Consider the following 23,217-nt stretch of genomic DNA (forward strand, 5'->3'; position numbering starts at 1 on the left):
TTTTTAATAGAACAGTAATATTCCATTGCTTTAATATATCATAGCTTATTCAATTATTCCCCAATTGATGAGTATTACTCATTTTCCAATTCTTTGCCACGACAAAGAGCTGCTACAAACATTTTTGTGCATGTGGGTCCTTTTCCTTCTTTTGTGATTTCTTTGAGATACAGACCAATAATGACACAGCTGAATCAAAGGATATGAAGAGTTTTATAGCCCTTGGGGCATAATTCTAAATTGTAATCCAGAAAGATTGGGTCATTTTACAACTCCACCAACAATACATTAATGTTCCATGGACTTAATTATTAATTTAAAAAAAAGAATTCAATGAAGAAGAGATGTGTGAAGTATTCCTACAAATTAAAATAGACTTGGTCAAATTATTTGCAAAGACAAAGGCAGAAAATTAAAATGGGGGGAAAAAGAGAGTAATCTTATTTCAGTGGTGGGAGGAGATATCATTGATGAATGCTTCCATATAATGAAAGAAATAATTTATAAAGAGAAATGTAGGCCTTGTTCATTCTGCTTCAGGTAATGGGAAGATCAGAAGCTATGTTGGCAACTGACACCCAGAAGGGTGGTGGAATGATATGGACTCAGAGAGAAGTCTTCAAGGCAAATGAAGGTGAAATAATCCTGGTGAAACAGGATGATTTCAGAAAGGCCTGGAGAGACTTACATGAACTTATGCTGAGTGAAATGAGCAGGACCAGGAGATCATTATATACTTCAACAACAATACTATATGATGATCAATTCTGATGGACTTGGCCATCTTCAGCAATGAGATGAACCAAATCAGTTCCAATAGAGCAGTAATGAATTGAACCAGCTACACCCAGGGAAAGAACTCTGGGAAATGAGTATGAATCATTACATAGAATTCCCAATCCCTCTATTTTTGTCCGCCTGCATTTTTGATTTCCTTTACAGGTTAATTGTACACTATTTCAAAGTCCGATTCTTTTTGTACAGCAAAATAACTATATGGACATGTATACATATATTGTATTTAACTTATACTTTAACATATTTAACATGTATTGGTCAACCTGCCATCTGGGGTAAGGGTTGGGGAGAAGGAGGGGAAAAGTTGGAACAAAAGGATTTGCAACTGTCAATGCTGAAAAATTACCCATGCATATATCTTTTAAATAAAAAGCTATAATAATAAAAAAAATGGTTTAAAAAAAAAGAAATAATACTGGCGAGAGCAAAAGAAAATAGTGAATTTTACAATCAAAGATATAAAAATGTACTGTGAATTTTTTTAATTGAGCCACAACAGAAACTGTTCAGAAGGAAATGAAAATTATGTAGAAATCTTAATTTCATAAGGAATATGGCTACCAAAGAAAGACTAAATAAATATGAGGGCCATGAATCAAAGAATAAAAGTCTAGAGTAGACAAAAGGGGAAGATAAATTGAATGAGAAAAATGGAAATGAGAAAGAGAAAATAAGGAGAAAAAAGAATACTTTTAAGAAAAAGGTACAGAAAAAGAAAAATTTAAAATTAAACAAATTGAAGTGGAGAAGAAAAGGGTTTTTACTTTACTGATAAAGAAAATGAGAGGTAGCTAGGTAGCACCAGTGGATAGAGCACTAGCCCTGAAGTCAGGAGTACCTGAGTTCAAATTTGATCTCAGATACTTAATACTTCGTTGCTGTGTGACCTTGGGCAATTTACTTAATCCCAATTGCCTCAGGGGGAAAAAATTGGCAATGAGAGGAAGAATTAAATAACTAGATGAAAGGAAGAGAAAGAAAAAGAAATTGATGTTATGCAAAATTCTGGAGCTAGGGAAAAGAGGTAAAGTGAAGGGAAGAGAGGCAATGAAAATGAAGTTTCCTTAAAAGCAGGTTAAACTACATCCAGCCATTCTGGAGAGCAATTTGGAACTATGCTCAAAAAGTTATCAAACTGTGCATACCCTTTGATCCAGCAGTGTTTCTACTGGGCTTATACCCCAAAGAGATACTAAAGAAAGGAAAGGGACCTGTATGTACCAAAATGTTTGTGGCAGCCCTGTTTGTAGTGGCTAGAAGCTGGAAAATGAAAGGATGTCCATCAATTGGAGAATGGTTGAGTAAATTGTGGTATATGAATGTTATGGAATATTATTGTTCTGTAAGGAATGACTAGCAGGATGAATACAGAGAGGACTGGTGAGACTTACATGAACTGATGCTAAGTGAAATAAGCAGAACCAGGAGATCATTATATACCTCAACAACGATACTGTTTGAGGATATATTCTGATGGAAGTGGATCTCTTCGATAAAGAGAGCCTTAATTGATCAAAGGTGGACAGAAACAGCTACACCCAGAGAAAGAACACTGGGAAATGACTATAAACTGCTTGCATTTTTGTTTTTCTTCCCGGGTTATTTATACCTTCTGAATTCAATTCTCCCTGTGCAACAAGAAAACTGTTCGGTTCTGCACATGTATATTGTATCTAGGATATACTGTAACCCATTCAACATGTAAAGGACTGCTTGCCATCTGGGGGAAGGGGTGGAGGGAGGGAGGGGAAAAATTGGAACAGAAGTGAATGCAAGGGATAATGCTGTAAAAAATTACCCTGGCATGCGTTCTATCAATAAAAAGTTATTTAAAAAAATAAATAAATAAACATATATATATATATATATATATATATATATAAAGCAGGTTAACCTAAACTAACTGAAGATATATAGTACTGTGCATACTATAGTATTTTCTGTAGTTTCTACAGAGAACGAGAAAAATATTCTAATTTTTAGGAAAAATAATTTTACAGATATGTAGAGGAAAAGAGAAGCCTATTTCTTATAACTTTAAGTTTGAATGGATTAGACATTTCAACAAAATGAAAAAGAATGAGAGATTGGATGAGAAAATAAAACCTCACAACTTGTTGCTTTACAAGGAACACATTTAAAAAACAGACATACAGAGCATAAAAAGGAGAGACAGAAAAAATTATTAGGGAGGATTCTGGGAAGATGGTTGAGTAGTTGGTAAATTTCAAGCTCTCAACATTTTCCCCAGAAATAGAACAAATTTGCACCTCAGGGCAAACAAACTGGTGGAAAATCTAGAAGATTTGGGGCAGAACTGGGATCCTTCTGGTACAACCAACAAGATCTGAAGAAATGCAAATATCTCCTGGGGTACTGAAACACCAAGTGGCTGGCTACCTTCAGGCTACACACCTTCCGGCTAGCTAGGTGTGGCTAGAGCCTCAACAGGAAACACAGAGACTTTCATCTCTCAGACTGTTTGTGGAGTCAGAATTTGAGTCCAGGAAGAAGGAATGAACCTCTGCTGATTGGGAATATCAGAACCAGCTGTGCTGCTAAAGACAAGGCCATGGCTGAGAGGGAATCAGCATAAAGTGAGTGCAGGAGAATGGAGCTCTTAGTTTGGGGTTCCTGGTTAGAGGAAGCTTGAGACTCCTTCCCTGTAATGAAGAGGGAGCCCAGAAATGCTCTAAAACTCCTTCGAGGAGAAAGTCACCTTGAATCTGCCCTCTGTAGGGGACCCCACCCAAGAGAAACATCCTAACAGCTTCATTCTGTTTTCCTGAGAGAGGGTGCCACCCCAATTGATAACACTCACTACTGATTAAGCTTCCCATTGAATTAAAAGATCAAGTCTATAAAGACTCATTCAATTCTATTCAAATTCCAGCTCAAGCTGACCAGCCCCTTTCAGAAACAGGCCTTGGCTTGTAACTAAGGCTTCTATTATAAAAAGAGCCAAAGAACCAATTTTAAACTCACTCCCTACAGAGGACCTAACATGCCATGCCATGCTACTCCAAGGAAACCTCTGCCCACTAAAATAATATTCTCTTTCAGGATTACCCTTTCTTTATCTCCCTTATCTATTTCCCTAACAAGACTCTCTTTTAGCATCTTGCCACTAAGGAATTCAACCTTTCTATTCATTCATAGCAATGGCTGACTTCCCAATGCCAATAATTTTACCAATCTAGGTTTTGGGGTTCGTAAATTCCTTTACAAAGGACCTATGCACCCCCAAAAAGGGGTTGCACAATTCCCTACCTTGCGCCAAATCCCAAAGGGGGTATAGGCGAGCCAGACCTCTCCATTTGGTTCCCTAAACCCCGAACCTGCCACTAACCTTATCATTTAACTCTCTGACCACCGGGAACCCTAATCTCATCATTTTGGTTCCCTGAATCTAACCTCATCAGGTTCAATAGGCAACACTACATATATACTATGAAGGGTATAGCACCCTCCAAAATCTATTAAAAAGTAAGGATGGCTGGGAAGCAAAGGGTGAGAGAAGAAGACAAGGAAGGAATCCTTGGGTAGGGGAGGTTAAGTAATAATGAAGCAGTTGTGGAGCAGAATTTAAGCAAGAGTCAGCAGGGATAGGAAAGGCGCGCACGTGTGTGTGTGTGTGTGTGTGTGTGTGTGTGTGTTGTGTGTTGTGTGTATGTGTGTGTATGTATCTACATAGGTATACATAAATACATCTTTTCTTAACTGTAGCTTGCTTGGGTGTGAGGTGGAAATGAAAGGGGGGAAAAAAGAATAAAGTTAATAAAGTGTGAAGCAGAGAGCCTAAGAACAATTTACAAGGAAATAAAGAAAAAAATGGACATTCATGTATATAATTCGTGAATATAATCTTCTACTAAAATATATTCTGTCTTGATCTGGTAATTTGTTGTTATATATTTTGAATCCTCCCTGATGTTCTGCTGGGCACATAACAATATTCTTTTTTGTTTTGCTTTATTTTGTTTTGTATTCCTTTTCTGTTTTTTCTTATTCTGTATTTTTCAAATAATATAAGAAAAAAATTATTGGACAATGTGGAACCTAAAAAAGCAAGAGTTACAATGCTATAAGACAAAACAAAAATATTCACAGCAAAAAAATTATATTATAAAAGCTGTATTATACTGAACAAATGTACAAATAAAACAATATCAATATTAAACTTATATATACCAAAAATGTTTATAGTAGCACTTTTTATAGTAACAAAAACTGAATAAAATGTCCATCAATTGGGGGATCACTAAACAAGCTGCAGAATATGAGTGTAATTACTCCTCTGTAAGAAATCGTCACTTTACATGAACTGATACAGTGAAATAAGCAAAGCTAAGAAATCAATATGCACAATGATTCTATCAGTGTGATAATATATGGAAAGAATAGCCATTAAAAAATGTTGGGGCCATCTTGATTGAGAGCTCAAAGTATCTGAGCCCTTTGATCTCAGAGGCAAGATGAATGAGGTAGGAGATTCATAGAGTGTGAAAAGAGCTCCAGTTTATTATGCTGTACAGCCTTGTTGATATACATTTTTGGAAGCGTGATCAGCACGTGAACAATAGGCAATCCCCATTCACCATTCAGAGAAGCAATTTGTGGGCTTTTCATATGTATAATATTTGCCAATGGGAGGAGAGCCAATCCAGCCACATTAGCAACCTGCTTACAGGTGAGAGGCCCTGTTAAGGTATCTCTGCTTATGAGCAATTGTACGGTGATTTCCCATGACATACATCACGGAGGGCATTTCTGCAACATGTCAGAAAACTTATTGTGCACCAAAGATCGAGGTGGTCTCTGTACCCCCTTTCAGCAGGGTCCCATACCCTAGCAAAAATAATCAAGTATTTGTTGCAAAATTGTAAAAAGTAAGTAGACCTTGAAAGAAGAGATGCCATTCCTACCCCACACTTTAATTCCACAATTGTAAAGTCTCTATGCATATATATGTAAGTTGTAATATATGCACATATACATTGCATATATTTTAGGGTTTTTGGGTATATTAATCAGTTATTGTGTTTTAAAAATATTTATTATATGGAATGGCTCTCTGGAAGGGAAAAATGAACAAATTATGGTGATACATAAAAATATTAATAAAAATTATTATTTTTTAATATCTGACCTTTGGGTATTAAATGTACAGATCTGATTTTTGAAGTAGCTTAAAAATGCCATAACAATTTCCTCAATCCAACTATGTCAACAAGGTTTTTGCATTTAATAAGAAGAATTTCATTGATGATGAAAGTGATTAAAGGTTTCAGTTATGTTTCCTCCATTATAATTGATTTATGACTGACTGGTTCTCTATATTGAGAGTATTAGCACCAAAAGCAGTTCTGTTATGTGGGGGTAAATAATGAATGGTGGTTAAATTTATAAAATATACAATAGGATATTATATAGACTAAATTCAACAACTATAGGTAAATTGTCTTACAATTTCATTGATTTTATCCATTTGTTATATGTTCTGTTTAGGAATTAATTCGGAGATCTTCAGATAAAAGAAACAATAATTAGGGTTATTTTTTAAATTAGCAAAATTCTTTAAGGCCTAGCTTTTTTCTTTAATAACAAATGGTCCTATTTTAGTTATTATGAGAAAACTGCTTCATGTATAAAGTACAGTAAAATTCTATTTTTATATAATATTTCAGTAGAAATGAAGAGTTTTACAAAATATAAGTAGTAAAGAATGGAATGTTTTATGAATCTTTTATGTAATGTAAACTATTTGATGCCTCTATCCTTCCCCCTTAATTTGTTAATAAAAAGAAAAAGGAGATATATTAATAATTGTATTATATAATGTTTTATGTCTACAAAATACTTTTTATATGTATATATTTACCTATTTGTATATATGTACACACATACATATATCTATATCTAATCTCATTTGATCTTTGTAACAGTCTTGCAAAGTATCATCCTCATTTTACAAAGGAGGAAATAGGCCTTGAGAGGTTCATTGATTTGCTCATTATCACACAGTAAGAGAGTGTCTTTCTGGATTTTAAACTAAAGTTCCTTTTCCCAAGTTTGGCAGTTCATCCATCATGTCACATAGCTCATTGATATTCAGAACTGTTACTTTGGCAACTTACCTAAAGTTTTTTAAAGTCAAAAGCTTTTTTTTTTTTTTTGACCTAATGAACTTGACTTATAATGCTTTCTATAATTATTGACAACATATTATTTATTGTTTAAAATCTTTTTACCAAAAATGTGCAATAGAAAAAATTTTTTCCTAATTCAATTAAGCACAACTTGTAGAAAAGAATTCTATTATTTCTAATTCTCATAAGCCTACAACTCCGTTGACTTTTACATCACTGCAAGTGGTTTTGCATATACTTTAAATTCCTTATGTGGTAGGAAGGATCTGTTATTGAAGGGATGTTACAAATGCAGTTTCATTCTTTGTTAAGGGTTCTTCGAGAGCCTCCACTGCTGTGGATCATAGTATCTGAAGGAGTTGCAGGGCAGCCTTTGCTGATACAGGTGTTGCAGACTGGGAATGAGATAAATTGGAGGCAGAGGGAAGAGGAGAGAGGTTAGAAAACGCAAGGGCCTCTCAGTGGAGAGGTCAGAGAACAGCAACTGCCTCTCAGTCTCCTTATATCATCCTCTCACAAAAGGAGATCCATTCTGGGTTGGATCTCCAGCAGCCACTGTCAGGTGGCTCCTGTGTATTTCAGCAGCTCTCCTGTGTATCCCAACAAATTCTTTCTCTATTGGATTGGTAATCAAAGCATTATTCCAGTCTTGTTTAAAGTGTGAAATGACAAGGTTTTTTCTTAATTTTAGTGGCTTTCCTCTGAAACTATCCCCCAGTTTATTCTGTGTATATCTTTTTTTTTTTTTTTTTTTTTGTCCATTGTTGTTTATGTATTATTTCCCACCTTAGATAAAAATTTTCTTGAACACAGGACCTTTTTTGTTTGTTTGTTTGTTTGTTTGCTATTAATCAACAATGCTTAGTACAATACTTAGAATACAGTAGCCACTTACTCAGTACCTATTGACTTACTATCTGGAAAATGTTTTTCAACTTATTTGTAGAAAATAGCATTTATATGATATTTGCTTTAGTATCCTTGATTTTTATCTTCTATGATTCATTTTCTATGAAAATTACTAGTCTTGCTAAAATTCTTGTATTTATGCATAAATAGACAATCTTCAAATATTCATCTTCTTGCCAGTTGCTAGGCTACTGCTGTTATAGAAACTTATTACTTAAAACAGAGCCCTGCAATCTCAAATATTTTAGGCAAAGAAACATGATACTCTACTCTTATTTGTATTTTGCTTTGTTGTTTTTTTAAAAAAAAGCCGGATTCCTAGTAATTAGCTAAAGAAGATTGTAAACGAAGTTAAATAAAATGAACTAATGTGTCTTTGGATTTAGAAGAAAAAGATTTGTATTTAGAAATAAAAATACAAATAGTATTCCCCATGCCTCCTTAAGAAATTATGTAGCAGCATGTCAGAGCATTTAGATTTTTGTCCTAACTCAGCTACTTATTATCTGAATGAACTTGGACAAGGGTTTTCACATCTCTGCTCAGTTTCTTCATCTGTAAAATGAGGAGATTGGACTACATTGCCTCTGAAGTCCCTTTTAAAATCAATAACCCTATGTAATCTTTGGATCCTGGACAAGTTACTTACTTTATGTGACCCTATTTTATTTCTATAAAATGAAGAGGTTAGATTAGGTAATGTCCAATATCTTGATTACAAATATACTTAAATTACTATAGGACTCTACAACTTAATTGTAATTAGATAATCTGCCACTTAATCTGCAGTAGATACATAGGAAAAAAGCCTAGATGTAAGGAAATTTTTGTGTCTTCTGTGTCCACTTCCTCTTTTGTTTAAAATTAAAAAAAAAAAATTTAAACCTCATTCTTTTTTATTTTTCTTGCCTTCTCAATGGGTGGGAGAAGAGTTAAAGGAGTAAAGAATTCAGAAATGAAGAAATAAGAATAAAAAAGTTTCCTTGCTTAAAAAAATAGATTTAAAGTTTTAAAAACATGAGAAAACAAAGTCATTTAATCCATTTTCTCATTTTATAGATGGGGAAATTGAACTAGAGATAGAAAGTAACTTATTCAAGATTCAAGATTGTCTCCTGATTATTTGTCATCTCAAATCTTCTTTTGCTCCTATAGTACCACCATAGGAATGTGTAATATTTTGAAAGGAAATAAGATCAGAGTGGAATGGGGGTTGGTAGGCTTATAATAAAGTCTAAAGGGAGTTGTTTTTAGGATGTTTTTATGTTTTGTCTTTTTCATTCATCTTTCCTCCCCATACCCTTTTCTTAACCCCTTCTTACAGTTTGATAGAGTGCTAAAACTTGGGTAGTGAGTAATCGTTGCACTTTTTTATATTATATATGTAAGTTGTGTGTATAAATAAAAGGAAACATAAAAGTTTTTCTTTTATTTCAACTCAATATTTACTATAACCACTGAGTAGCCTAATAAGATCAAATATGTCTATAGTATATGTCAGTTAATACTAGACTTGTATACCTGTGTATAAACTCTGCAACTTTGGAAATGACTTCTGACTAGAATGTTAAATTGAGATCCTAATTAGTTTTATGTTCCTAGCACCTATGGATGTATATAAACTACGTGAGGTGGAAAAATACTTTTAAAACTATTAAATCTGTCATTGTTCTGAAGAAGAAAATATATATCTTAATCTAAACTGCACAATGTAAGGAACTGGCTCAAAAATCAGGAAATACAGGTTTTGATTTAATTTCTGGAAATAACAGTGTTGTACTAGTCAAATTACTTTCTTGCTCTGGATCAGTTTCCACATCTATAAAATGAGATATTTGGATTAAATGATTCCTATTCCCCACCTTCTTTGTTTTTACAAAATAATGATTTTTTTACACAGATATTTCCCCCCCCATTTCCAAATTCTCTCCCTTATGAAGGCAAGAAAAATATAGTCCATTGCAAGTATGGATAGTCATTCCAACAACAAATTTTTGCATTAGCCTTTTTTTTTTTTTTAAGTCTTCAGTTTGCACTCTAAATTCATCATTTCTCTAGCTTGAAGTGGGTAGCTTGTTTCACCATGAATTCATTTGGAATTGTGGTAGATCATTTTGTAGATGAGAATTATGAAGTCTTTCAAAATTGATTATTTTTACAATATTCCTGTTATTGTATAGATTGTTCTTCTAGCTTTGTTAACTTAGGATCCTTCTAATTTTATCATTTTATTAGTTCTACATTTTAAAAAATAGCTTTTTATTTTCAAAATACACGTAAATACAGTTTTCAACATTCACTCTTGCAAAACCTTGTGTTTTAAATTTTTCCCCCCCTTCTCCCCAACCCCTCCCCTAGACAGCAAATAATCCAATATAAGTTAAACATGTACAGTTCTTTGAGACATACTTCCACAGTTATCATGCTGCATAAGAGAAATCACATCAGAAAGGGAAAAAAATGAGAAAGAAAAAAAAAACAAGCAAACAACAAAAAAGATGAAAATACCATGTTGTGATCCACATTCAGTCCCCATAGTCCTCTCTCTGATTGCAAATGGTTCTCTCCATCACAAGTCCATTGGAATTGGCCTGAAACAGCTCATTGTTGAAAAGAGCCATGTCCATCAGAGTTGATCATCACATAATCTTGTATGGTTCTACTCACTTCACTTAGCATCAGTTCATATATATCTCTCCAGGCCTTTCTGAAATCATCCTGCTGATTGTTTCTTATAGAACAATAATGTTCCATAATAGTCATATGTTATAACTTATTTAGCTATTCCCCAACTGATGGGCATCCACTCAGTTTCCAGTTTCTTGCCATGATAAAAAGGGCTGGTATAAACTTTTTTGCACATGTGGGTCCTTTTCCCTTTTTTATGATCTCTTTGGATACAGACCCAATAGAGACACTGCTGGATCAAAAGGTATGTACAGTTTGATAGCCCCTTGGGCATAGTTCCAAATTGCTCTCCAAAATGGTTGGATCAGTTCACAACTCCACTAACAATGTATTAGTGTCCCAGTTTTCCCACATCCTCTCCCACATTTATCATTATCTTTTCCTGTCATCTTCACCAGTCTGAGAAGGGATACCTCATAGTTGTCTTAATTTGCATTTGTTTAATCTATAGTGATTAACTCCACATTTTTAAAAGATTCTTAAGACTATTTACTTATCTCATATGTAAAGATGGTCTATGATTGTCAAAATAAAAAATGAATACTTTTCAAACATTTCATGGAACAAGATTTTCAGAAAATGTGAGTTTATCAAGGATCAAGATATAATTTCTTGACATTTTCTTATTGTAGTGAAGCCTCAGCACCCTTTTTAACTACCTCAGCCACTGTCAATTCCCACATAACCCTTTTGCAATACTTTGTCACCTTCTTATCTCTTTGAAGCCTTCTAAATACCTTGGGCCTCTAGTTACCTTTGATTTCATTTTTTATTCCTTTGCCCCTAATCTTCTATCCTTATCTTGCTTTCTAGTATGGACACTGACTTGCCACTTTTCTTTCTCTGATTTTTTTAATTTATTCAGAAAGTCACCATTATTCTTGATGGTCATATTCCAAAAATTTGAGTTAATGTGTTAATTATTTTCTTGTATCTATTACTCTTATGACAGAACTTTGAGAATATATAAATGTTGGACAAAATAGATTAGCTTCTTTTGTGTACACTTATATCACTTTGTTTAATTTTAATAGTTTATGTGGATTTATTTACAATCAGCTTAGTTGATAAATTCAAGAATTGGACTTGGGTCTGGAATATCTGAGTTTGAATCCTTCCTTATTAGCTACATGAACATGAGAAAATCAATTAATCTCAACTAAATGACTGATAAACAAATAGTAACAAAATCAGGCATAATGTTTAAAGCAGTTGTCTAGCCACTCATGATCTCTGAACAAGAGTTGCTATAACTTGTAAAACTTCAAAAGTTTTATTCTTCCCCTCAAGAAATGTGATTTATTTAATTAAGAGTATGTAGCCAATTTCTTTTCCCTAAGTTCCAAGGAATTCAATATTTTCTGCAATTATATGAGTATGTTACTTGTAAAATATAGACAATGCTATATAACACGGAATACAAAGAAGAATAAGTCACAATTATTATCTTCATAGAATTTATTTTTTTCTAGATTCTATGGTAGTGCTTATGGCCTCTTCTAACTTTACTTCTCTGTTCAAAAGAAGAGTTTATTATTGTTTCAGAATAAAAGCATATATTTTATAGGTCAGATTATTATTTTTATATAAAATGTTCAGATACATAATACATATCTACTGAAAGTTTTTTTCATTGTAATTTGTCAACACAAATATAATTTTTTTTTAGTAAAATTGTTTCCAAGCTTTCTAACCTTTAATTGAGCAAAAGCAAAATAATAAACAAACAGCAAATAAACAGATAAGATACTTTTACTCTGTCACATTTGACCTTGCTCTTTCTTTCTTCTTTTTATCACCTCTTTTCTTATTTATTTCTTCTTTACTTTCTAAAAAAGTACTTAATTTTTTTATCATGTATTACTGATTTTATTTTATATCACCCTATATAGGTTTTCCAGTGTTTACTTGTCTATTTCATATTTATCATTCAAGTATTCCATTATAATATTCCATTATAATTATATGGCATGATTTATTCAATCATCTTCCAATTATTAGATTTTAGATCATCTCTAATTTTTTGTTAATACAAAGCAGTTTTTCACATTCTTCTACATGTGGCTCTTTTTTTTCTTTCTCATAATGTTTTTGGTATAGAATCCTAGCAGTGGGCTTCATCCAGTCGAAAGGGTGTTGGTTCTGGAGTCAGAGAACCTGGCTCTGAATCCCATCTCTAAAACTTCCAACCTATGTGGCTTTGAACAAGTCAGTTAACCTCTATGGGCCTCACTTTCTTCATATTTAAATTGAAGAGGTTAAATTAGATAAACTCTGAAGTCCCTTCAAACTCTGCATCTATGATCCTGTGATCTGTCATCAGTTTTATGACTTATTACATATAAGCATGCTATTCTCCAAAATATTTGCAGTAATTTGGTCCTATCAAAGACATATTCTTATTTTCCTGCATCCTGCCTCCTCCCCGCAATGTTGAACTTGACCATATTTTATATTTTTTGATATAATGGTTGTCAGATATTATAAAGTTTCTTGATCCTTACTTCTTTAATAATTAGGCTTAGAAAGTTCGAAATCTTTCCATGTGATTGGTGACAGTTTATATTTTCTCCTTTGTAACTTTTCTATTTATGTCATGCATAAGCTATAGCTTTTTATTGACAAAATATATGCATGGGTAATTTTTCAACTTTGATCCTTGCAAAAACTTCTGTTCCAACTTTTCCCCTTCCTTCCAACCTTTTCCCTAAATGGTGGGTAGTCCCATACATGTTAAATACATGCATAACTTTTAAAATGAAATAATTTTGTTTAAGCTATAGTTCTCATTTTTGTGATTGCAGGTGAAAGACTTGACTAAATATCTGGATCCCAGTGGACTTGGAATCATCAGTTTTGAAGATTTTTATCGAGGGATTACAGCTATCAGCAATGGAGGTTAGTTTTAAAACTGTATTTCTAATTATCTCTTTTCCTATAGCATGTCCTCTGCTTCTATCACATTCCTCCGTCTTTCAGGAACTATGCCTAAAGTTCTTCTGTGGTTAAATCTCATCCTACATCTCTCCAGTTTTTCTAAGCCTTACTTTAACATCACCCTCAGCACCATTCTTAACTATCTTCTTAACTACTAAGCCGCTGTCATTTCCCATATACCGCTTATGCAATACTTTGTCACCTTCCCATCTCTTTGAAGCCTCCAAAATACTCTGGGCCTCTAATTACTTTTGGTTTCGTCCCTTATTTCTTTGCCTCTAACCTTCTATCGTTATCCTGTTTTCCACTGTGATCATTGGCTCACCACTTTTCTTTCTTTGATTTTTTTTTTTTTAATTCAGAAAACCACCATTATGTTTGATGGTCATATTCCAAAGATTTGAGTTAATCTGTTAATTATTTTCTTGTATCTGTTAACCTTATAAGAGCAAATTTTTAGAGTATATAAATGTTGGACAAGATAGATTATCTTCTTTTGTATACACTTATATCACTTTGCTTAATTTTAATAATTTATATGGATATATTTACAATTAGCTTAGTTGATAAACTCGAGAATTGGACTTGGGTCTAGAACATTGGCAAATTGATTAACCTCAACTAAATGACTGATAAATGTAGCTCAAATGCTACAAAATCAGAGAGATGAAATATATATATAGGTCTAGATATTAGAATAACTTAAGAAAAAAGTCAGAATTTAACTTTCCTCATCTTTAAAATGGGAATAATATTTGCTACTTAACTCATTAGAATGGTTATGTTGAAAGTAAAAGTAGATCTTAAAGCATTATAGAAATTTGATTTAGTTCTGATTATTGGAGTGCTTCCTGTCCCCTTCAAGCATTGACAGCAGCATTGTGGTGGTAAAAATAAACCACATTCAGAAATGTGATCAGAATATTAGAAAGCCAATAATTTGTCTTTTTCAGGAAAATTCTACTAGTAGGAGGGGAAGTCCTATTGTTAATAATATATGTTTTTGAAACCCTCATCCCCATTCTTAGTCAGCCAAGGTAAATTTGCTATAATAGAAGGGGAGCTGGATTTAGAATCAGAGGATTTAAATTTAAGGCTCAACTATGCTTATTCCCTTTTGACCTTGGGCATTCCACTTACCCTGTTTGGTACTCAAGTTTTTATCTGTAAAGTGAAATGATTGGACTAGATAGTTTCAAAAGTCCCTTAAGTTCTACAGCTGTGATCCTAAATTCATAGAGAGTATAAAGAGGAAGCCACCAGGTCCCTTGAAAAGGAAAAAGAAATCTAATTTTAGGTTGGCACATTATTTTTCTCCATAGAAAAAGTGATTGCTCTCTCCTTACACTCAGGTCAGCTTTGTGAAAACTAAAGCATGGTTTATTTTTATAGAGCAACCAAATGAAAGATCTAGTTTAGAAGACTTCTTTTTTCAGTTATGTTTTACTTAACTAGAGAAAAAAAAATGTTTCAAAGTAGAACATAAAAGTATTTTCAGAATTTGAGTTATGATCCTCAGGAATGAAAGGAGAACCAGTGTTTTCTTAAAGTGTGTTTTAGATAAAGTAATCATGATGATTTTGATAGTGAATCATTAGTTATCAGGTTAGAAGAATGGATAAGCCTTTTGGTGAGGGTTTGAATTTGAATCAATTTGAAAAAAGTGAGATATTGATAAATACTAGGAAATCTCATGTAGAAAGGAACATCCCAATTCTAAAAATGCCAATATATATTCAGAATTGTATGTGATTTTAAAGGAAGATTAATCATGAAAATGTTGAAGTATAATATAATTCTAGCCTTTTGAAATGTTTTTCAGCTCAGATGGACTGATTTAAAAAAAAATGCCTGTGATGTTCTTTATGCAAAAATGAAAAACTATTTAATCTCAGTAAAGTTGACTGTGGGGTAGGAAAGAAAGAAAAAATTAAAGCAGCTGAATAGGAAAGCTATTGATTTGATTTCATCTAAGGACTTTAAAATGCTTCACAGACTAGCATTTTTAGCATACAAAGGACAGATGGTGTTTACAGTAAGTTATTGCAACAAACAGAGAAAAAAGTGATTCATTTTACATTGAACTTTAAATCATTTTCATGAATAAAAGGCAAAAGATTTTTTTTTAAATCTTGGATTATCATAGTAACTTTTAGAAAAACAAAAATGAACCTTGAAACTCCTTGGGATTGGTTTTGTTTGTTTGTTTGATTGATTGTTTTAAATACTAACAGAGCTAGGAAACAAAACTCTGAATTTGTGACCATTAAACTTGGTCCTGACCTATCTAATCTAGTCATTTAAATAATCTTTATTAGTTTCTAATAGTAGCCTCTATTGATCTTGCATATGATCTAAGCAATCAAATTGACCACACCACAAAAATGCATTACATATAAAGTTGTTCTCTTTTTGTAGAGTAGGAGCTAATTAGTTCACTTATAGCTTAATGGTTATTAGGCAAGTTAAACATACATACCATAAGAGATTATGTCTAGAAAACAGATATTTAAAAGAGAATTGAGCTTTAAAAAAATGTAGGTAGTACAAGTTGCCAGCTATTAAATCAGTGAGGTTTTTGTCATTGTTGAAAAATAGCTATATTTCAGATAAGGAAATTATAGACTGATAGATCACAGTATAAATTTGAGGGGAGATTAAATACTCAGTCACCTTTAAAATAATTTGTAATATTTTATGTATATTAGTTTTATGTTGAGTCACAGTGTTCTGCATGAGTGGTCAGTAGCAATTGCTTCTGTGATTTTATCCAGAGTCATGTAATCCTGAGTCCGGCTCCTAGTATTTAACTTATGTTAATAAGAACCATGTTGCTAAGGAGACAATTGTAAGGTAAATTAAAGAAGAAATAGCAAAAGCTATAAATGTAGAAGACTTTTCTTGTAATATCCCTTCCTTCCTCCCTCCATCCCTTTTTCCCTTCCTCCCTTCCTCCTTTCTTTCCTTCCTTCCTTCCTCCTTTCCTCCTTTCCTTCCTTCCTTCTTTCTGTTCTTCTCTGCTTCCTTCCTTGTAGAACAGGGATTGAATTAAGACAAGAAAACCCTTGGATAACTTGAAAGAATTAAAACTATCCAATAAACTTAATCCATGTAATGACTAAAGTGATGGCTATCCTGGAAAGATAAGCTGGATTCAAATTATGAAGGGCTTGAATGCCTGGAACTAATATGAAGCCATGGAGTTTTTTGACTAGAAGAGTCAGATCTATATATTTCCTGAAATGTCTCAGGTGACTGCCTACCTTACTTGTTCCGATCTCTATTTTTTAGAGTTATGAAAAAATATCTTTAAAAATTATTGAATTCTAAAAATATTATTCAAATTTATTCTCACCAGACTTGATCTAATTGAATTCAGGCTCTTCTGATTGAATAATATAAAACTATATTTGTGATCCATTGAGAATATTTATAAACATTCTGTCATGTAAATTACACAAAAGGCATTTGGTATTGTGGAACAAATACACTGCACTTGAAAGAAATCTTGAAGAAGACTTGAAAGAAACTTAACATTAAATCTTAGGATAGAGCCTAATCCTAAATTGTCTTCGTAAAATCAGTGGCAAAAGGTTATTGCTCCATGTCACCTTTTGTGTTGTAGAGTAGATTTACTATGGTGCCAGTGAGTATAGGCAGTGAATATAGTGTCTGTGGGCACAGTATGGGTGAATAGTATGGTAGTGAGAGAATGCTATAATTAGAGAGGAGATAAATTGGAGAATTTCTGTCTTGTATTGTCTATTTCCTCCTGTATAATTTTCCTGCTGGACTTCTGGGAGCCAAGATGGTAGAGTAAAAAGTAAATCACTGTAAGTCTTTGACAATCATTTCTAAACAGCCATAAAATAGCACCCTAAAACACTGGCACAACACTGATGAAGAGCATAAAGGTGAAAGAAGAGAGAAAGCAAACTGTAAGAAAAATAGGATAGAGGGAAATACACAATTAGTAATCATAACTGAGCATGAATGGGGTGAACTCTCCCATAAAACAGAAGCAGCAGAGTGAATCAAAAACTAGAATTTTTACAATATGTTGTTTACAAGAAACACTCTTGAAGCAGAGAGGCACTGGAGCAGAATTTATTATGCTTTAAAAACTTAAAAAAAAAAAAAAGCAGAGATAGCAATGTCGATTTCAGACAAAGCAAAAGCTAAATAGTCCTAAATAAAAGAGATAAGGAAGGATACTAATCCCAGCTATAGAGAGAATTTATAAGAATGTAAAGCATGATCTAACTGATAAATGGTCAAAGGATATGAACAGGAAATTTTCAAATAAAGAAATCAAAGCTATCTATAGACATAGGAAGAAGTACGCTAAATTATTTTTGATTAAAGAAATAAAAATTAAAACAACTAACGTACCATCTTATACCTATCAGATTGACCAACATAAAAAAAATGATAAATGTTGGAGAGGATGTAGGAAAATTGGGTTTCTAATGAACTGTTGGTTGAGTTATGAACTAGAGAACAATTTGCAATTATGCCCAAAGAACAACCAAACTGTACATACCATAGCAATAACACTACTTGGTCTGTATTCCAAAGGGATCATAAAAAGGAAATAGAACTTATAAGTATAGAAGAATAATGGACTCTGAATGAAAATTGAAGCATCTTCTTTTCCATTTACTTTATTTTTTGTTTTTTTTTTTCTTTTGATGTTTCTTCTTTCACAGCTGTGATTAATTTGAAAATATGTTCTACATGATAGTACATGTATAACCTATATTAAATTGCCTACCATTTTAGGAAGAAGGGAGGGAAGAGAAGAAAAAAATTGGAACTCAGTCTCTTAGAAGAATAATTGCTAACAATTGCCTTGACATATAATTGAGAGAAAAATAAAATATCATTAATAATTTTCCTTAAAAATATTTTATCTTTGTTATGTCTTGCAATTGATATGTACAGAGACTTGAAAGCTTATAATTGTAGATTTTAATTTTTTATTAAAGGCACAATCTACTTAAAGCTGTTATTTGAATATATAAAAAAGTGACTTTAGGAGAAATGATACTAATGAGCCAGTTAGTTCCATTGGAACAGAGATGATAAGAGGAAGTCTAGAGATAAATCCAAAAAGTACAAACCAGATAGCATGATTACCACTTGAAGTATTGGCCCTTGAAGTCAGGTGGACCTGAATTCAAGTTTGGCCTTAGACACTTACTAGTTGTGTGACCCTGGGTAACAGAATTGCTTTAATGAAAGCCTTATAGCTTTAGAGGGGTGGTTATATGTATTAATGTTGTTTGAAGCAGACTCATATAGGGTATGCCCAAATTTCATTTAATTTGAGACAATATTTAAAAACAAAGCCAAATTTTTAAAAAACCCACTTTTTCCCTTTTGCTGTCCCATGAGATTTTTGTTTTGCCTCTTTAATTTTATTACAAATTTGAAAATATGTTGTGCTTTTTCCTTTCAAGGCTGTAAGATAAAAATAAATCAGAATTGTATGATCAAATTAGAAAAAAACCAAAACCAAACCCAGAATACCCAAAATTTGATTGGGGAACTTTATGGTGAAATATGTCTCATCTCTTTAAAGATTCAGAATCTTTTGGGTCTTTTGGAAGGCAGAAAAGATAGCTTTTCATTACTTATTGCTTAAATTATGATTATTTAATATGCTAGTGTTTCTGATGCATTGTTGGTGGAGTTGTGAACGAATCCAACTATTCTGGAGAGCAATCTTGGAATTATGCCCAAAAAGTTATCAAACTGTGCATACCCTTTAATCCAGCAGTGTTACTTCTGGGCTTATATCCCAAAGAAATACTAAAGAAGGGGACCTGTATGTGCCAAAATGTTTGTGGCAGCCCTGTTTGTAGTAGCTAGAAACTGGAAATTGAATGGATGCCCATCAATTGGAGAATGGTTGGGTAAATTGTGGTATATAAATGTTATGGAATATTATTGTTCTGTAAGAAATGACCAGCAAGATGAGTACAGAGAGGCTTGGAGAGACTTACATGAACTAATGTTAAGTGAAATGAGCAGAACCAGGAGATCATTATATACCTCAACAATGATACTGTATGAGGATGTATTCTGATGGAAGTGGATTTCTTCGACAGAGACCTAACTCAGTTTCAATTGATCTATGATGGATGGAAGCAGCTACACCCAAAGAAAGAACACTGGGAAATGAATGTAAACTATCTGCATTTTTGTTTTTCTTCCCGGGTTATTTTTACCTTCTGAATCCAATTCGCCCTGTGCAACAAGAGAACTGTTCAGTTCTGCGTACATATATTGTATCTAGGATATACTGCGACATATTTAACATATATAGGACTGCTTGCCATCTGGGGGAGGGGGTGGAGGGAGGAAGGGGGAAAATCAGAACAGAAGTGAGTACAAGAGATAATGTTGTAAAAAATTACCCTGGCATGGGTTCTGTCAATAAAAAGTTATCATAAAATTAATTAATTAATTAATTAATTGAAATGAAATAAAAATATGCTAGTGTTTTTTTACCCTCCAATTTCCAACCTTCTGGGCTCAAATTCAAGTTCAAGTTTCAAATTTGATGTCTTAGATTTTATTTATTGATGATTGAATTAACATCTAGTTCATGGTTTCTCTTCTCTTTCCTTCTTTCTCCTTCTTTCTCTGTATTTAGCTCAAATTCTACATCTTCTATGATATCTTCCTTACTATTCCAGCAATCACTGTTTATAAGCTTTTGAAAAATTTCTCTAATACTTTCAGCCTTCTGATACATTTTGACACTTATCTTGTATATATCTTTTCTTGTGAATAATAATGTAGATAGACTTTTTAAGGGGAGGAAGCTGGTCATTTCCTTTAATATTTGCATGATCTGCTCTGCTGTTACTTCTTTCCACTTGAAGTTACCTTTCATTTACATTGTATATATCTGAAATGTGAAATCTTTACTTATTTATTTAATATTTTCCCCAGTTACGTTTAAAACAATTTTTTTTTACATTTGTTTTTAAAACTTTTTGAGTTCTAGGGGGTTCTCTTATCCCCACCCACAATTAAACCATATGTGAAATTATGCAAAACATTTCCATAAAAGTCATGTTATAAAAGAAAACATAGATCTCCCACCCTAATAAAAATAAAAATCCTCAGGATAAAGTTTAAAAAGAGAGAGAGAGAGAGAGAGAGAGAATACTTCAGTCTATAATCAGACACAATCAGTTCTTTCTCTAGGTATGGATAAGATTTTTCATCATAAGTCCTTCAGAGTAGTTGTAGATCATTATACTATAGCAAATAGCTATAGCTAAGTCATTTATAGCTTATCATTCCAGAACATTACTATTAGTTAATATACAGTGCTTAAAATGTGCAATTTTTTTTTGAGAATTGTCTCTCACATTAGAATGAACTCCTTGAAGACAGCAAATATATGTATGCTTTGTCTTTTTTTGCATTCTTTAACATGATGCCTGGCACATAGTAAGTGTTTAATAAATGCTTGTTTACTGACTATTGACTCAAAATACCTACTGAATAAGTAGAAATATTTAGAAGAAACTTTAAAAACTTCCAGAATTTTCCCTCTGTTTCTTGATGTTATTTTCTTAAACCAATTTCATTTATTTATTTATTTATTTTGGTTTTGTGTCACTTGATTTCTTAATAGATGCCTGGCCCTTTTCCATCACCCAGAAAACCAGCCTTTATAACAAAGAATAAAAAAGAAAGGGGGAAAAAAAACTACAGAATAACTAAAATGTTAATTAATTAAAGTTTTACAGTATATCTATTGTTCTACCTTTTAGCTTGGCAAAAAAAAAAAAAAAAGGAGAATAACATGTTTTTTCTTTAAGGTAAAACTTTCTTCTGCTACTTTGTTGTGAACACTATGAAATATACATTTAGAATTAGGATGTCATTGATCTAACTCCTTATTTTATAGACCAAACAACAAGGGCTCAGAGAGATTAAGTGGTTTCCCCAAAACCACATACCCCTCTGGCACTTCCCATCAGGGATACAGGCATGCCTTCTGATCCTAACACTGTCATTCAATACCATGGCAGCAGAACTGTTTGTGTACCTGATGTTGTAGATAAGGGCTCTGGCTTTTTATGTTTTTCTTCAATTACATGTCAAGACAATTCTTAGGATTCATTTTTACAAGATTTTAAGTTTTGAATTTTTCTCCCTTTCTGTCCTTCCCTCTTCCTAAAATGGTAGGTAATTTAATATAGATTATGCATGTGCTACCACAGAAAACATATTTCCATATTAATCATGACTGTGAAAAAAGAAACAGATCATAAGAAAAAATGAAGAAGAATAAAGTGAAAAAGTTATGCTTCAATCTAAATTCAGAGCCCATTAGTAAGATCCTTATCTAGCTGTGGGTAACATTTTTCCTTGTGAGTCCTTTGGACCTGTCTTGGATACATCGTGTTTCTAAGATAAGCTGAGTCATTCATAGTTGATTATCACACAATGTTTATGATACTGTATACAATGTTTTCCTAATTCTGCTTATTTTACTTTGCATCAGTTTATACAAATCTTTCCAGGTTTTTCTGAAATCTGCCTGTTCATCATTTCTTATTGCACAGCACTATTCTGTTACATTCATATACCACAGCTTGTTCAGCCATTCCCTTATCAATGAGCATCTTCTCAGTTTCCAATATTTTGCCACCACAAAAAGGATTGTATAAATTTAAAGAAAAAAATCTTTTCCCTTTTATAGGATGTGTTTAGGATATAGACCTAGTCATGACATTGCTGGATCAAAGGATGTGCACAGTTTGATTATTCTTTGAGTATAGTTCCAAATTGTTCTCCAGATTGGTTGGATTAGTTCATAACTCTACTAAAAGTGCATTAATGTTCCAATTTTCACACATTTTGTATAATATTAATTATTTCCCTTTTTTTCCCTCATCCAGTCTGATAGGTATAAGGTGATGTTTGATCATCATTCTTATTTGCATTTCACTGATCAAAAGTTATTTAAAACAAGTCTTCTTATGCCTATAGTTAGCTGTGATTTCGTGATCTGAAAACTGCCTATTCATACTCTTTGACCATTTTTCAGTTGGGAAATGGCTTGTATTCTTATGATTTGATTCAGTTTCCTTTATATTTGAGAAATGAAGCCTTTATCAGAGACACTTATTATAAAGACTCCCATTTTTCTGCTTTCTTTCAAATCTTGGTTGCATTGACTTTGTACAAAAACTTTTAAATCTAATATAGTCAACATTTTCTATTTTACATTTTGTAATGCTCTCTTTCTCTTGTTTAGTCATGAACTCATTTAACTTCTTTAAATAGTTGGATGCTGTGTCACTTAATTCATTGTCTTTTAGCAAGATGTAGTTTTCTCTTTTTAACTCTTAATTACATCTCTTTTTGCTTATGCTGCAAGCAAACATCCTCTTCTGGAGATATGATTTGGTTATTGCTTAAATCAGAATTCTTTTTTTTAAATAATGTTTTGCTGAGTTTGGGGGCACTTTTTTCTTTTCTTTTTTTTTTATATATATTTATACAGTTATCTTGCTACACAAGAAAAATCAAATCAAACAAGAAAAAAAAAAAGGTGAGAAGCAAAATGAAATGCAAACAAACAACAAAAAGAATGAAAATGCTATGTTGTGAACCAAACTCAGTTCCCACAGTCCTCTCTCTGGGTGTAGATAGCTCTCTTCATCACTAAACAATTGGAACTAGTCTGAATCATCTCATTGTT

The 23,217-nt window shown here is 32.7% G+C and overlaps 1 protein-coding gene across 2 annotated transcripts in view; it reads left to right on the forward strand.

Annotated features, from left to right (window-relative positions):
• RAB11FIP3 (RAB11 family interacting protein 3) overlaps positions 1 to 23,217 on the forward strand; it is a 164,926-nt gene that overhangs the window by 54,229 nt on the left and 87,480 nt on the right. For both annotated transcript variants that reach the window (XM_051968944.1, XM_051968953.1), the window contains exon 2: positions 13,349 to 13,442. In XM_051968944.1, the coding sequence (XP_051824904.1) occupies positions 13,349 to 13,442 (94 nt within the window). The remainder of the gene's footprint in view (positions 1 to 13,348; positions 13,443 to 23,217) is intronic.

Source organism: Antechinus flavipes, chromosome 1 (genome assembly GCF_016432865.1).
Source record: "Antechinus flavipes isolate AdamAnt ecotype Samford, QLD, Australia chromosome 1, AdamAnt_v2, whole genome shotgun sequence".
Taxonomy (NCBI): Eukaryota; Metazoa; Chordata; class Mammalia; order Dasyuromorphia; family Dasyuridae; genus Antechinus; species Antechinus flavipes.